The sequence below is a fragment of the Anabrus simplex genome, chromosome 12 (assembly GCF_040414725.1).
Source record: "Anabrus simplex isolate iqAnaSimp1 chromosome 12, ASM4041472v1, whole genome shotgun sequence".
Classification (NCBI taxonomy): domain Eukaryota; kingdom Metazoa; phylum Arthropoda; class Insecta; order Orthoptera; family Tettigoniidae; genus Anabrus; species Anabrus simplex.
In genome coordinates, this window is record NC_090276.1 from 90,557,517 (window position 1) to 90,573,992 (window position 16,476).

The window sequence follows — 16,476 nt, forward strand, 5'->3', positions numbered from 1 at the left end:
ACAAAATGTATTACTGACTACATTCACATTCTTTTGCAGAAAGGATAGAAAATCCAACCATGGTGATCTTCACCACTTAACTCCTCTCTAGGAGGCAGGCATTGGCTATACCTACAGGAGTTAACTCCTCCATGGTAGTCAATGTGTTGAAAACTAACCCGTACAATGGTCTAGGTGAGATGGGAAAGTTCAAAAGGAAGATGGTAATTTAGAAATCACTGGGACTTGATATGTTCTCTGATCACTTACTTTGCTGTAAGAAATGGTGTCGAAGATGGCCTCTATCTCGACAGGATCATGGACATCCACAGAGATGGGGTGGCTAGACGCGAGGGCATCCAGGTTGAGAGCTGGCTGCGTCTTGTCCAGGATGAACTGCTCCATCATCTTCCAGCCTGGCATCACGTAGTCCACCCCCAGGTACTCCAGAAAACTGGCAAACCCCTCGTTGAGCCAAAGGTCGTTCCACCACTTCATGGTCACTAGGTTACCGAACCACTGCAAAAAATGCATAGACCATAGAGATTCATATCTAGAATTCAATAACTTTTTTCCACTTCCACTATATTACTATGGAATTTAGGTGCTAAAATACTGAACAATATTTTTTGTGCTAAACATGAAGATTATTTGGTAAGATGTTTTATTTCAAATAACATTTAACCAGTGGTGTTGTATGAGACAAATGAATACAAAGTACTTAGCAATCGTGCCTCTCATTTGTTAAAATTTTTGGGCATTGCAGTGCCCAATGCCAGTGCCATTTCTAAGTTTTCCATATGGAATCTCCACCAATTGTCCTGGAATGCCAATTGTTCTGCTTCATACAAAATCAGTCTGCCATACTTCAGAAATTGTATTTCAGTAACACTCACATTCTCAATGTCTACCAGCTCTTCTTCTAAAACTATGGCAACTTGCCTGGGTTTTTTCAACAACAAATTTGAATGTTTTCTTTTAGAGTTTCCATTTCTGACGCTGCGAGTGAAGTGATTTTTCTGTCAGCACTATCCAGTTCTTTAAGTCTCCATCAAGAGATTTGTTGTTGCTTCTAGTTTTTCTTATGGAGATGTGAAGTTAACACAAATGTATGCCAATTCATTTCTTAAAGTGCTGTCCTTTCATAGATTTTGAAGACTTTTTATTGATGAGCCATCTTCTTTGTCTGCTTCATTTAAAATTGATCTAAAACTTTCAAAATTTCTGCTTAGTAAACGACTCTACCAAAGTAAGAGACTAAAGGGGTTGGCAGTAATGGGAATTCTTTACTTTTGTTCTTTGGTGACTACAAATATTTTTTTTCCATTCAACATCGATGTGTCTACGTTGGGATACAGTATTTGGATATTTTCCACATCCTGTGCAGAGCATGTACAATACAAGGTAACTCAAAGAAAGGATGATTGTATGCCAATTACTCTGTAAGACTCAGCATACATAAGTAAAAGCAACACACAATCATATTTCACACCATTTTGCCACAATTGAAAAGCCTAGCTACTGTAACATGATCTGCTGCTGACATTTCTTTACATGTGAGCAAAAATGAGCACTTGCTGACAGTGTCATCAATTCTAAGTTAACCAGCAACTACATTTATCACTGCTAGTCCATAGTATCATCAGTACACACGACTCTGATATTTTGTATCGTTTCCTCATAGCACTTTCAAAGATAATGTTTCCTCAAAGTAGATTAATCTGGGGTATCGAAGTATGTACTATCCGCAAAACTTTTAGTGATACTTTGGCTCACTAGTGCTGAATCGGTAGACCTCAGTTATCTTCGAGATTCGTATTGGCAACCTCTGACACAAAAAATATTAATCGATTATGTATCGCCGTGAGACATCTGGCGGTATAATTGCAACATTTTAAATACCGTTGTTATTTACACAGCGAAGTCTAAGTATAGGTTACGCTTGAACATGAGTGAGGAAAATCAAAGTATATCACAGGAACAAGCTAGAACTTCTACACGGAAACAATGGATTAGAAAATTCATATCGACCGATCATACTATCGACTGAATTCAGATTTCAGTATTACCAGAACCGGGGTAGTTCTCTCCTTACTACTTACCCCCGTAAAATGAAGTGTCACTAAAAGTTTTGCGGATAATATACTTAACAAGGAAGTTACTAAAACCAGCATTGTTCACTTTATATATAGAGGAATATCGGCCAAAATCAAAGCACTACATAAATCTGAATAATGTATATTACATTTTTTTTAAGGCTCTGAATGCAAGGACAAGATACCTGGCTCACTTGTTTGGAAGTTGAATGCGAAGCTGCAGCGATATGCTTGTTACCGAACAAATATTGCGTTACCTGAGACTGCCGATCCACTTCTATGGATTTTCCACAAGATTTGTAATGCCGTATATTGTTTTCTCATCTGTACCAAAAATGTCTATGAACTCACTGATGTATTGCTTTATTTATTTATTTAATCGTATGGTGATTATAACTACAAATTTATAAATCCAGGTCCAAGTGTTTCAGCCACTCTACAGCACTTTCTGAAAGATGAAACAGGTTGCTGGGGCTTCCGGAGTAGGCATGAAGAGGGCAGCGCAGGATGACATGGTCCATGGTCTGCTCCTCTTCATTGCATTCACACATTGGAGAAACCATCCAACCCCACTTATATCATAAGAAATTGCAGCATCCATGCCCAGTTCTCAGTCTGTTGAGGCGACACCATAGTTTTCTGCAAATGGAAGATTAAACTTGTTTTGATGATGAATGATTATGATGAATTATTATTGTTTCAAATTTACCACCACCACCAACACCATCATTATCTCCACCCTCCTTTCTCCTTACCCAGCTCTCGGCACTTCTCCACCTTCCTCTCTCCTTCCACCATTTTGTCCTAGCCTCTTGCACTCCTCTTTATCCACCTTGCTCTAGGTCTCCCTCCCTCTCTCTCGCCCCTGAACTTCTTTTTCATTGCCTGTTATGGTTTTATTTTCTCCTCCATCCTCTTTATATGTCCAAACCATCTTAGTTTCTTTTCTTTTTTGCTTTTTTTCTTAATGTCGCACCGACACAGATAGGTCTTATGGCAATGATGGGATAGGAAAGGGCTAGGAGTGGATGCAGCCGTGGCCTTAATTAAGGTACAGCCCCAGCATTTGCCTGGTGTGAAAATGGGAAACCACGGGAAACCATCTTCAGGGCTGCCGACAGTGGGATTTGAACCCACTATCTCCCGGATTCAAGCTCACAGCTGCGCGCTCCTAACCGCACGGCCAACTCACCCGGTCCATCTTAGTTTACTGCTATCAGTTCTCTCAGTTAGGTTACCTATTCTAACTTCCTTTTGTCTTCCCTATCATACTTGTTAGGTATTTCATTTCACTTTGCTCCCTCCTTGTCAATGTGGGTGCATAATACATTTTGTACATCATCTCCTTATTCCAGACAAGGTTTCTTACACTCTGGTAGAATGCACCCTCTTGCTAATCTCCATGTGCCCCCCTTGTATTCTGTACTAATTCTCACCCTAGGTATTTCACACTGTCGACAATTTCAAGGCTTTCACCACCAATTTTCATAATTACTTTCCCTTGTCTTTCTCCTCTTGATGTCACCATGGTCTAACTTTTCTCTGTGCTGATTTTCATACCATACTTCTTCAATTTTCTTGTTCAGTGCATCACGTTGTTTTTGTACTTCTTGGCTGTTCGTTCCCCAGACCACAATATCATCTGCAAATAGTAATAACTTCATCTCCCTATTCCCATATGCTTCCTTTGTCTCCTTTCCATCGTCGCCATAAGACCTATCTGTGTCGGTGTGATGTAAAGCAAAAAAAAAGTCTCCTTCACAATTTCATCCATAACCATCAGAAACAAGAGTTGACAGCTCACTTCCCTGTCTGAATGCCGTTTCAGTGTTTTCTTCTTGACCTTGCATTGTAGAGATCTGAAACCCGGATGATAAATGATACAGGAATAAAGATTATTGTATTTATCTGGGTCTCCTGTTCTGTATTTCTTTTTCCAGCATCAAGGAGAAATTAAAAAGAAAACTTGTCTTCATCTTTGTGCTTGATTGATAGCTGCAATGTGGCCTCAGGGGAGGCATGCTGCAGCTGTTTCTACTCGACGCCTATGCGTGACCTGCACGTGAAATTACAGAGGATCTTGTGGATTTTACAGATGATGAAAGGGGTGAAGAAGGCGAATTGGTTGTACCAGTTCCTGTGTGGCAAGATGCTCTTGCAGTGATATGATAACAAGTTTAAATTTATTCACTGATGATGATGAGGTAGGGAGATTGGTGTTGTCACATAGCCTACTCCTGTGAAATAACACAGCGAACTTGCTCTAGGCTTATCGTCCCCACTGACAGACGAATCACTATTAACAGTGTGATGTGAACACCGCAGAGAGGATTGGAACTGAACCAAGGCTCTTGGTAAGCATTCTGGTACACCACCACCTCTCCTACCCTGCCGGCTAACATTCTGACAGTGAACATTTTATTCACTTATGGGATTTGAACCTGCAAACCATGGTGTCAGATCGTAGAGAATTGATACCTTACTGATCATGGCCACCAGGCCTTGTGCTGATAACAGAAGAGAGAATCGTCAAACCTGGTGAGCCAGCTCGTGAGCTACGACGATGGCGACCCACTGGTGAGCTGCGGCGGACGTTTCTTCCGAGTCGTACAGAATGGACGTCTCTCTGTACGTGATTAGTCCCCAGTTCTCCATGGCCCCAGCTGCAAAGTCTGGGATGGCGATCAGGTCTGGGAACAGACACATCAAAATATGTAGCTTTATTATGTACCCCTTGTTGATGTATCACTGATTATTTACTTATTTTTATCACCTCCTTCTCATAATTTTTCTCTGCCTCTTGTAAATTAATATTGTCCCCCCCCGCCCCCTGCACTCTGGAAAACTAGTAAATCTGCAGTTCTGAAGTTAAGATCCAAATTTTCCCATGTATAAGCAAATAATTCTTCCATGTATATAATATACTCTCATTTTTTTTCCAAAATTTGCCAGCGAAAAGTTTAGATGTGGGGTATTATTTGCTCCTGATATACAGAGATCTGGAAGCTGATACTTTTCCACCCACTCTATTGGCCATTCTGTTTGCACTACAAGTGAGAAGTGTATCATGTGTATATTGCATCATATCAGTTGAAGTGTGTTTAGGATGTGACTTCTTGTTGTGAAGCATTCATGGCTAATGAAAAGCTCCACATCATTGAAGAGGCAGAGCAAATCATAATTGTGTTCCGGGAAGAAAGTATGATGTGAACAAGAGCTGTGTTGGATGTGACTGCAGGAAAATTGAAAATGACAAACAGAATGGAGGGCATTTTACACAAAAAGTGAACATGATGTGCAAAAGAGGTGGAGAAATGTATAGCAATAGCAAGAGAGATGTAAGGCTCACACGTGTTTTTGAACTAAATAGCATTGCCCAGCATCTCCTAGCCAATTATTTCCACAGATTTGTTATGACTGTAGTTTGCAAGAGAAAAATTTATATTAATCTCACAAATTGATAGTTTAGCCCAGATGCTGTGTATTTAGAAATGGACTAAAGATTATCATGCAATGAGTTGTTTTGTAACTTACTGTACTGTAGTATACAGTTTTCACTACAGATATTTAACCAAGATATAAAAATACAATTCTTTCTTTCAAGAATTCCCTTTCTGAAATTGTTCTGTATGGCTAACATACAAAATGTAACAGCAAATGTTTTCACAATGTGGGCTCATATTGTCCTATTGGTACTTTATTTACTTATAACGTCTCTTTCTTTTTAACCTCCTTACCCATAAGATGCGCCTAAATCTCACTTTTCTCACTTCTGTCCCCTCTTAATATGTGTAATGGTGTATACTTTTATGTTGCATAGTTTCATTTCTGAATGGTAGCAGGTAGGGACCCTCTTCGGAGGCAGCCCTACCCAGGGAGTGGCGCCCCTGCCTATGTGAGTCCCAGAGCACACTGACCCGGTGTGTAACATCTGGTATGGGTCCCAGCTCAGGGTTACGAGTGAAGACCTCAACGGCATCCACGGCGGAGAAGGTGGACTTCGGTACGGCGGAGATGGCGGAAGGGGCATACCCGTAGCGTCTGTACTCCAGAGGAGCGGCTACGAAAGGCGTCTGTCTCCATGTTAGGGGCGGCCTAATTTTGAACCTGGCAGTAGGTATAAAATGCCTTTGGGTGTGGCGAGCCCATCGTAACAATAGCCTATATGGACAAAGCAGATATGGTGCCTCGGAAAAGGTTAGGGCGTCCCCTGCTAAAAGCGACGCGCAGCTCTTCAGGTGCTGGGGGAACTGTGAAAAATGGGCAACCAGCACCAAACTACATCAAAATTGCAACAGTTAATGTACTGACACTGACTGGAAAGACAGAAGAACTGGTGGACTTCATGATAGTAAAAGATATAGCCATACTTGGACTGTGCGAGACCAAGAAGAGAGGTACAGGGGAGATCCCTCTGAGAGAAGGATACAGGCTGTATTACAGCGGAGGACCTGAAGCAAAAAATGGAGTGGCCATCATACTTAGAAGAGAAATCCAAGAATATCTGGAATATACAAAGTACGTCAGCGATAGGATGATGATGATGAGACTCCAGTTTGAAAATGGCGTGAAAGATCTATTTCAGTTGTATGCCCCACAAACGGGTTGCATAGATGAACATCTAGAGGACTTCTTAGAGGAAGTGGAGAGACAGATAGAAGATAAGGAAGTACTATTGATGGGAGATCTAAATGCACAAGTTGGAATGGAAAGACAAGGAAAGGAAGATGTTATAGGGCCCTTTGGATATGGAAATGTAAATCCAGAAGGCGAGTTGTTGGTGGATTTTTGCATGAGGAATCAAATGATTGTTGGAAACACCTGGTTTAGGAAGAAGAACAGTCAGAAGATTACAAGGTATGGCTGGGGAGACAGACGAACAAAGACCATGATTGATTATATAATCATAGAGAAAGAACACCGGAAGAACCTTGTAGATGTAACAGCCATGCCTGAAGAAGCCTTTGGTGGAGATCATAGAGTTGTGATAGGAAAATTGAAAGTTGGAAAGATTGAAAAACCCCAATTAAGAAGAGAGAGAAGAATTAAAGTATGGAAGTTGAAGGAGAAAAGCGTACAAGAAGAATTTCAAAGGGAAATAATACCCTTGGTACCCAGGACAGAGGTGGGGAATGTTGAAGAGGAATGGAAAAGATTTAAGGAAGCACTAGTTGGATGTGCAGAAAAGGTGTGTGGTAGAACATCAGGAAATGTGAAAGACAAAGAAACACACTGGTGGAATGATAGGGTAAAGATTAAAGTGAAGGAAAAGAAAATGGCATGGAAGGCATGGAAAACATCTAAGACTGAAGAAAGTAGAAGAAAATATGTGGAGGCAAAGAATTTGGCCAAGAAAGTAGTGGAGGAAGAAAAGAGGAAAAGCTGGGCCTTATTCACACAGAAATTGAGAGATGATACGCAGGGCAGCAAGAAATTACTGTATGGTATCTTAAGAAACAAAAAGAGAGATCAAGTAAACACCAGATTTGTGAAGGATGAAGGTGGCATAATTTTAACAAAGCCAGAAGAAATAAGAAATAGATGGAGAGAGTATTTTCAGAAGCTGCTGAACATAAGAACGGATGACAGTCATTCAATGGACGACCAGGAAAGACAATTAGTTGACGAAGAAATGGATAAAGAAATTACAATGAATGAAATTGAAATGGCAGTAAGAAAGATGAAGAATGGAAAAACTGCTGGAATAGATGAAATTTCAGTGGAGATGATAAAGGCAGCTGGAGCTGTAGGCCTGCAGTGGACATATCGGGTTCTCAGGAATGTCTGGGAGAATAAGGAGGTCCCTGAGGATTGGCAAAAAGGAATAATCATCCCAATTTTCAAGAAAGGTGATAAGAAAGTTTTGAAGAACTACAGGGGAATTACTCTAATATCCCATGTTGCTAAGATAATGGAAAGAATACTGGAAAGTAGAATAAGGTTGAGGGTTGAGAAGCAGATACAGGAAAATCAGTTTGGTTTCAGAAGTGGAAGATCAACAATAGAGCCCATTTTCATTATGAGACAACTAATGGAAAAGCATTGGGAGTACGGGAATGATATGGTGATGACATTCATTGATATTGAAAAGGCATATGACAGTGTCCCTAGGACGAAAGTTTGGGACAGTCTGGTGCAAAAAGGAATTGGACAGGGATTAATAAAAATGATCATGGCATTGTATAAGGAATGTTGTAGTTGCGTGCAAACACAAGTTGGCAGGACAAGTTGGTTCAAAATAACTAGTGGGCTGAGACAGGGAAGTGTTCTATCACCAATCCTGTTTACAATAGTAATGGATGACATCATGAGAACAGCAAAAGCAGCATATGGAGGAAGAGAAATGAACACGATGTTATTTGCAGATGATATTGTGATTTGGGGAGAAGACGACAGGAAGGTTCAAGAACAGTTGAATGTGGTGAATGGGAAGATTGAAGAATGTGGATTGAAAATAAGTGTAGAAAAGAGTAAAACCCTTGTTATGACGAGAGGGGAGAAAGAAGGGAAAGGTCAGATTAGACTTGCAGACAAGCCCCTGGAAGTAGTGGAAACTTTTAAATACCTGGGGAGTGAATTAATGGAGAATGCTCGACTGGATGCTGAGATTAGTAAAAGGATTCAAGCTGGAAGTTGTTTCTATCATAGTGTAAGAAATATGTTATGGGACAAAGATGTGCCAATGGAAGCAAAGGATACTATGTACAAGATGTATTACGTACCCATAACAACTTACGGAGCAGAAACTTGGACAATGACAAAGAAGGATGAGAGTCGAATACAGGCAGCTGAAATGAAATTCTTGAGGAGTATGATACAGAAGAGTAGAAGAGACAAAATAAGGAATGAGAAAATCCGGGAAGAAATTGGAGTGGAAAAAATGAATGATAGAATAGAGAAGAGCCGACTAAGATGGTTTGGGCACATAAAGCGAATGAGCGACGAAAGAATGCCAAAAAAGGTGATGGAAATGCAAGTCCAAGGAAGGAGAGGCCGTGGACGACCACGATTGAGATGGAAGGATACCATCCAACGCAGCATTATAGAAAGAAACCTGGACTGGGACACAGTGTTGGAGGAGGAGTGGTGGAAAGACCGAAGAAAGTGGAGAGGAACCATATTTGCCCCTACCCGGCTACAGCTGGATAAAGGGAAATGATGATGATGATGATGATGATGATGAGTTTCATTTCTGACAGTGTGCTACTGGGGCAGGGTCTGCTTGATGGATCAAGGAATGCCGTTTATCACGATCAAAAACATAATTATGCTGTAGGTGGAGTATTGGCATCAGTGGCATCCTGTCGCCTTCCAACAGGTGGAGTGCTTGTGCTGGCCACTTTTACTCCTCCTGTCTCACACCCTTTATCTCTTATTCTGTAAATGTTTCCATTCTATTTTTCTACATACTTGATTTATATTTACCTCTTCAGCTTCTACGTTTTGTGTTAAATGGTTTTGCTTGAATGTAATTTATTGATGTTACCTTTGTTTCTTCAAAACATTCTGTTCCAAGTTCAGCCCAGCAATATCACTTTGTTTACGATGCATCACTCTCAGGCCAACCTGGCACAGACAGTTGAACTTGATGAACTGCGTGAGTTTCCTGATTTGTCTTTGAGGCCATTTACTTATATTGGGTGTACCAATTTAATATTTATTCAAATATGATCCACTGATTTCTCATTCAGGTGCAGCATCTGCATATCTCTGCCCCTTTGAACTCTTCCTTTCCTATTGTTTTGGTAATCTAATGTCTGTTACCCTTAGTTTATATGTGTCAAGCTCCTTCCCATAATGTTCGTAGTCGTATGGTAACAGAGCCTAGCTGTACTTGCAAATAAATGTTTTATAGCTACTGTAGCAAGAAACAACCATAAAAATATAAAAATGGATTTTACATGAGAAATCACAACTTGTTTGAGCTCTTGTGATTTAGTCACAATTTGCACTTCCATTAGTCTGCCAGACAGAGGATGCTGAGTTATTTATGTACTTACAAATATTGTACAAAGAATATTGCATGTTAGATAACTGTTAGTCTTAAGAAATCATTTCAATATGGACAAAAATGAAATTCTTAGATTTAAATAATAAAAAATAAGTTCCCATACTGTCTGCATATTTCCTAATTTACATTCCATGAATGAACGAGAGCAGTACCTTGTTTAGGAAGAGGATAGGGAACACCAAAAAATTCTTCATAGTAGTCCATGATATCGATGGCCGTGTGGAGAGCAAAATGGGCTTGCGACAACATCTCCTCGGGCGTGTAGACAGAGACCGACTTGCCGTGCTGGGTCTCGTTACTGATGTGCTGGTAGTCGCACACCACAAACGCCACCAGGTACGTGCTCATCTCGACTGACTCCTTGAAGTCATCTCGTAACTGTCAGAAACAAACAACAGAATCAACCAGTCTACTCAACATGTTTTCGCTTCTCGTCTACCACCTCACTCTTCTTCTTTCATTCATCAGAATTTCACTCTTCATCTCAGTTGAAAACTTAGCACCTATTTCCACCATAATTTACAAGGCCAACATGACATCTCCATAAACTGAACACTATTTGTATGGATGCTCTTAAAGCAGGTCTCCCATTCCCACACCGAGCAATGTGGCATGTGTTAATCAGCCAGCTAACACTCCTCTGTTAAGTCCCACTCCATCTCTGGAAGATCTTCACCCTGCCTAAGTCAACCATACTAATTCCTAGTCTTCCCAAACATCTTCCACCATCACCACTCACACAAACTTGATAAAAAACCTGGACTGATTCGCAACCCATACTCTTTTGAACACTCATCTCACCGTCCAGAGATCTCAGGTTCTATGAAATCTGCTGTATTTTAAATATTTACTGATGCCCACTCTTTCATAAGGAAATTCCACTCTTGCATACACAAAATTATATAAAGCCATGTTTAACTGCTTCAAGAGCCCATCTAGTATTAAACCCCAATTCCTGCTACCCCACATCCTCCTCAAATAGCATCTAATTTCCTCCAACCAGCACCCCCCCACCACACACACACACGGTCGATCAAATATAAACAGGATTTTTGTTCCTGAACATCAACAGTTGGTAGCACTGGTCCTGCTTAGGCAGGACCGTTAAGAGTGGAGAGAGCGTGCTGTTAGATATTTCCCGCCGTTTTATCATTAACACTGTAACAGGTGCACTCTTCCACTGCGCAACGCATAATTATAACATTTCTTGCTCGTGAAGGAGTGACAGTGGCGGAAATTTGCCAGAGATTGACTGCACAGTTCGATGATCTAATATTGCCAAGGACACAGGCATAAAAAGTTCAAGGAAGGACAAGAACGTGTGGAAAATCAGCAACACGATCGCCATCCTTGGACCAGCATTACAGACAAAAACATTAATGCGGTTAAAGACATTATTGACGACCAGAACAAGTCGGAATCAGTTATGGGAGCTGTCAAGCAATCATCACAATGCGACAATACGTGGTCCCATACTGCAGCTCTAACTGTCTCCAAGCTACAGGACTACACTTGAGCTTGGACTTATCGCCCTAGGAGGGTAAAGATTTGAAGACGACGAGAGTGTGCAACTGGTTGGTGACAAGACCCTGTTCTTTTTATGATGAGGGAAAAAAAAAAGCTGCCCATATGCTGTGACAAATGCATTTCCAAAGCAGGAAACTATGCGGAAAGATAAATTGTAATTCCCTTGTGTTGTTCAATAAATGAATTTAAATAAAACGTAAAATCCTGTTTATATTTAATCCTCCTTGAAAACACACACACACACACACACACACACACACACACACACACACACACACACACACACACACACACACACACACACACACACACACACACACACACACACACACACACACACACACACACACACACACACACACACACACACACACACACACACACACACACACACACACACACACACACACACACACACACACACACACACACACACACACACACACACACACACACACACACACACACACACACACACACACACACACTCTCTCTCTCTCTCTCTCTCTCTCTCTCTCTCTCTCTCTCTCTCTCTCTCTCTCTCTCTCTCTCTCTCTCTCTCTCTCTCTCTCTCTCTCTCTCTCTCCTTTATTAACAGTTATGCCTTTCAGTGTTCAGTCTGCAAGCCTCTGTGAATTTTCTAAATGCCTCTACAATTCTCTATTTGTAACTAGTTCCATTCCTCTTATCCTTAAATCACTAGAAACTGAGTCCAACCAGCATCATCTTGGTCTCCCTCTACTTCTCTTACTCTCTATGACCTAGTCAATTATTCTCCAAGGTAACCTATCCTCAATTTGCCTCACATGAAGCCACCACTAAAGCAAATTTATGTATACTGCTATATCAACCAAGTTCATTCCTAACTTAGCATTTATCTCCTCATTCTGAGTACCATCCTGCCATTGTTCCCACCTATATGTACCAGTGATCATTCTCATTACTTTCATGTCTATTACTTCTAACTTATGAATAATGTATCCTAAATCCACCCAGCTTTCACTCCTGTAAAGGAAAATTGGTCTGAAAACAGACCTGTGTAAAGATAGTTTTGTCCAGGAGCTGCCTTCCTTCTTACAGAATACTGTTGATTGCAACTGTGAGTTCACTGCATTAGCTTTGCAGCACCTTGACTTAATATCACTTACTATATTACCATCCTGGGAGAATACACATCCTAAATACTTGAAATTATCTAACCTGTTCCAGCTTTGTATTTCCAACCTGGCATCAATTCTTTTAGCCTTGGGAAAGTTAATTTTCATATCATATTCACTGCACCTTTCTTTCATAGTGTTAAGAATTGGAAATATTTAAGTTGTATATAATGATGCTGGATTTAGAAAGTTAAAGTAGTAGTATTTCTTGCTTGTTGTACTCTTGTTGTTGTTGTTGTTGTAGGGTAATCACAGTTTAACTTAACTTTATTATCACTTATAATGTTAAGCTAGTAGTAAGGTCACCAGGCAAGTTGGCCATGCGTTTAGTGGCACACAGCTGTGAGTTTGCATCCTTTATACCTTTCAGATTACATCCTTGTGTAAACCCTGTACATACCTTGAACTAAGAACTCATTCTACCATCAATTCTCACTGCAGTCTAATTGTCAACATAAATGCCTTTGATGGATTTTAATAATATACCATTAATCTCAGCCCCCCCTTCAGTACTCTGTCAAACCAAACCAAACCAAACCCTATGGCACTACAGCCCTTGAAGGGCCTTGGCCTACCAAGCGACCACTGCTCAGCCTGAAGGCCTGCAGATTATGAGGTGTCGTGTGGTCAGCACGACGAATCCTCTCGGCCGTTATTCTTGGCTTTCTAGACTGGGGCCGCTATCTCACCGTCAGATAGCTCCTCAATTCTAATCACATAGGCTGAGTGGACCTCGAACCAGCCCTCAGGTCCAGGTAAAAATCCCTGACCTGGCCAAGAATCGAACCCGGGGCCTCCGGGTAAGAGGCAGGCATGCTACCCCTACACCACGGGGCCGGCTTAGTACTCTGTCAGCTGACCCCAAATTCTTACCCTCTCTTCCTACCCAACAAAATGTGATGAAACACAAATTCCATGTTCTATGGGAACTACAAGACAACTCAAACATCATCATTCTTCCCTCTGACAAAGGAATCACCACAGAAGTCCTGATCTTCGACACAACCGCTATGGTTCCCAACACACCCGTCAAGAAGCACAGACCGTATGAGGGTCTGTCTGAATCCTCCACCAGTCTCCAGCCCGAGTATTCCCAAGTTCCACAGCTTCCCAGGACGTCCTACTGTTTCCAGCCAAGGTTCAACATTGACTCTTACATTAGTAACATTGGCCATTTTTCTACAATGTCTCGGCACTCTTCCTAAACCCCTACACTCAGATTGCCTTTTAGTTTCTATTGATGTCACTTTGCTATACACCACCCCTCAAATAACAGGGGAGGTAACAAGGATGGTTTTTTCATCACTTGGGTTTGATTGCTTCTCCTTCAGCAAACATGTGGCGGCAGATAAAACAAAGCAACAACTGTATTAATAAAATTATAACTTTGTCAGTACATGTCACACATTGTTTTTATCTTGTATTAGGGACAGAAAAGTCAAAAATAAGTTCAAGTCAATTTTGGTCTGTTTGTGTATTAAGATCATGGAGAAACATCTAAAGAATTTCTTGAAACTTTGCGTTGAGGGTTAGCCAGGTTATGTGTTAGGCTATACAAGGCGAAACAAAATATTGTAAGAAAGTGAAGTAGCCGACAGAGGTATAAACCCCAGCATCACAGCAAACAACTCACAACTAACAATCAATGAAGTGTTAACCATGAAGGCAGACACTGGACATTGAATGTTGTCTACAAAAGCTGTTGGACCTGTCGCCCACCACATCCAGTGTAGGGTCCCTACTCAAAAGGTGGTGTATTTTGACACCATTACAATCTACTTTTTTTCCTACACAGCCTTTTGAAATAACATGTATTTTATTTGATTCGTACACAAGGATCAGATTTTCAGTATGTGCCAGATAATTGAAAAATGCTACGAGAAGAACAGACAGTTATGTTTCATAGATTTACAGAAGGCATGTGACAGAGTACCGAGAGAAAAGATGTTCACCATACTGGGGGACTATGGGATTAAGGATGGATTATTCAAATCAATTCAAGACATTTATGTTGACAATTGGGCTGCAGTGAGAGTTGATGGTAGAATGAGTTCTTGGTTCAGGATACTTAGAGGGGTTAGACAAGACTATCATCTTTCACCTTTGTTGTTCGTAGTTTACATGGATCATTTGCTGAAAGGTATAAAGTGGCACGGAGGGATGCATTTAGGTGAAAATTTAGTAAACAGTTTGGCCTATGCGGATGACTTGGTCTTAATGGCAGATAGTGCCAGAAGACTGAATACGGTATGAAAATTAGCCTTTTCAAGACTAAATTGATGTTAGTAGGTCAGAAATCCAAGAGAATTCAATGTCAGATTGGGGATACAAAGTTGGAACAGGTAGATAACTTCAAGTATTTAAGATGTATGTACTCCCAGGATGGTAAAAAAAACTCGTGTCCTCATACCGAGGTGGTGCAGCTCTTTTCAGGCACACCCCCAATGGAGGTGAGCTGCATGTACCATTTCAACCACATACCAGTCCTCCTGCCATTCTTAAATTTCTGGCAGTACCGGGAATCGAACCCGGGCCCCCGAGGACGGCAGCTAATAACACTAACCGTTACGCTACGGAGGCGGACCCCAGGATGGTGATATAGTAAGTGAGATTGAACCAACGTGCAGTAAAGTTAATGCAGTGAGCTCGCAGTTGTGATGAACATTATTATGTAAGGAGGAAGACACCTCGCGGACAAAAGTATCTTTACATTGGTCTGTCTTCAGACCAACTTTGTTTCATTGGAGTGAAAGCTGGGTGGACTCAGGATATTTTATTAATAAGTTAGAAGTAACAGACAGCAAATAGGTGAAAATGATCGCTGATACAAATGGGTGGGAACAATGACAGGTGGGTACTTGGAATGAGAAGATAAAGGGTAAGTTAGGAATGAACTTGATTAATGAAGGTGTATGCATAAACCGGGTTCAGTGGTGGGGTCATGTGAGACGAATGGAGGAGGATAGGTTACCTAGGAGAATAGTGGACTTTGTTATAGAGCATAAGAGAAGCAGAAGGTGACCAAGACAACTATGGTTAGACTCACATTCTAATGATTTAAAGGTAAGAGGTATAGAACTAAATGAGGGCACAGAACTATTTACAAATAGAAGATTGTAAAGACATTTACTTATTTCACTGAAGCTTACAGACTGAACACTGAAAGGCATAACAGTCTATAGTGAACATTTATGATGTATGTACGTAGTGTACAATAGCATAGCATCTTGCTACTTGAGAGGTGAATTTCCATAGATTTGCAAGTTTCAGGGAATCTTTCATCTACTTCTTTTCAAATATTGGTACTCAAGTCTAGGAAAATGGTACATAGCAACTCACCAGGCCTGTTCCCATGTAGAAACCAACATCCTCCGTGTTGACGACGGGCATGTTGAACAGCGCTATGTGGAACCGATCTCGGAAGATGGACATTTTGAAGCGCGCTTTGAAGTGCGGCTCATCAAAGCACGGAAAGGCCGAGCGGGCATACGTAGGCTCGAAGTGCGTTGTGGCAAGGTACCTGTCAGAAGAGAAACGCATTAGCTTAGCTAAATGTACGATGGTGTCTTAATCCATGGGGAACAAGTTCACGAGGTCCTGCATTTGATTCCTGGCCGGTCAGGGATTTTAAACTTCATCAGTTGGTTCCTCTGCCTCGGGGACATCACCCCATCCTCATAGATGTGGAAAGATCTGCACCACGCCT

General features: G+C 41.1%; 1 protein-coding gene across 2 annotated transcripts in view; it reads right to left on the reverse strand.

Annotated features, from left to right (window-relative positions):
* Window positions 1-16,476, reverse strand: part of LOC136884548 (endoplasmic reticulum aminopeptidase 1) — a 241,319-nt gene that overhangs the window by 34,876 nt on the left and 189,967 nt on the right. For both annotated transcript variants that reach the window (XM_067156802.2, XM_067156803.2), the window contains exons 6-9: window positions 16,110-16,290; window positions 10,239-10,464; window positions 4,611-4,765; window positions 250-498 (exon numbers count right to left, since the gene is read on the reverse strand). In XM_067156802.2, coding sequence (XP_067012903.2) covers window positions 250-498; window positions 4,611-4,765; window positions 10,239-10,464; window positions 16,110-16,290 — 811 coding nt within the window. The remainder of the gene's footprint in view (window positions 1-249; window positions 499-4,610; window positions 4,766-10,238; window positions 10,465-16,109; window positions 16,291-16,476) is intronic.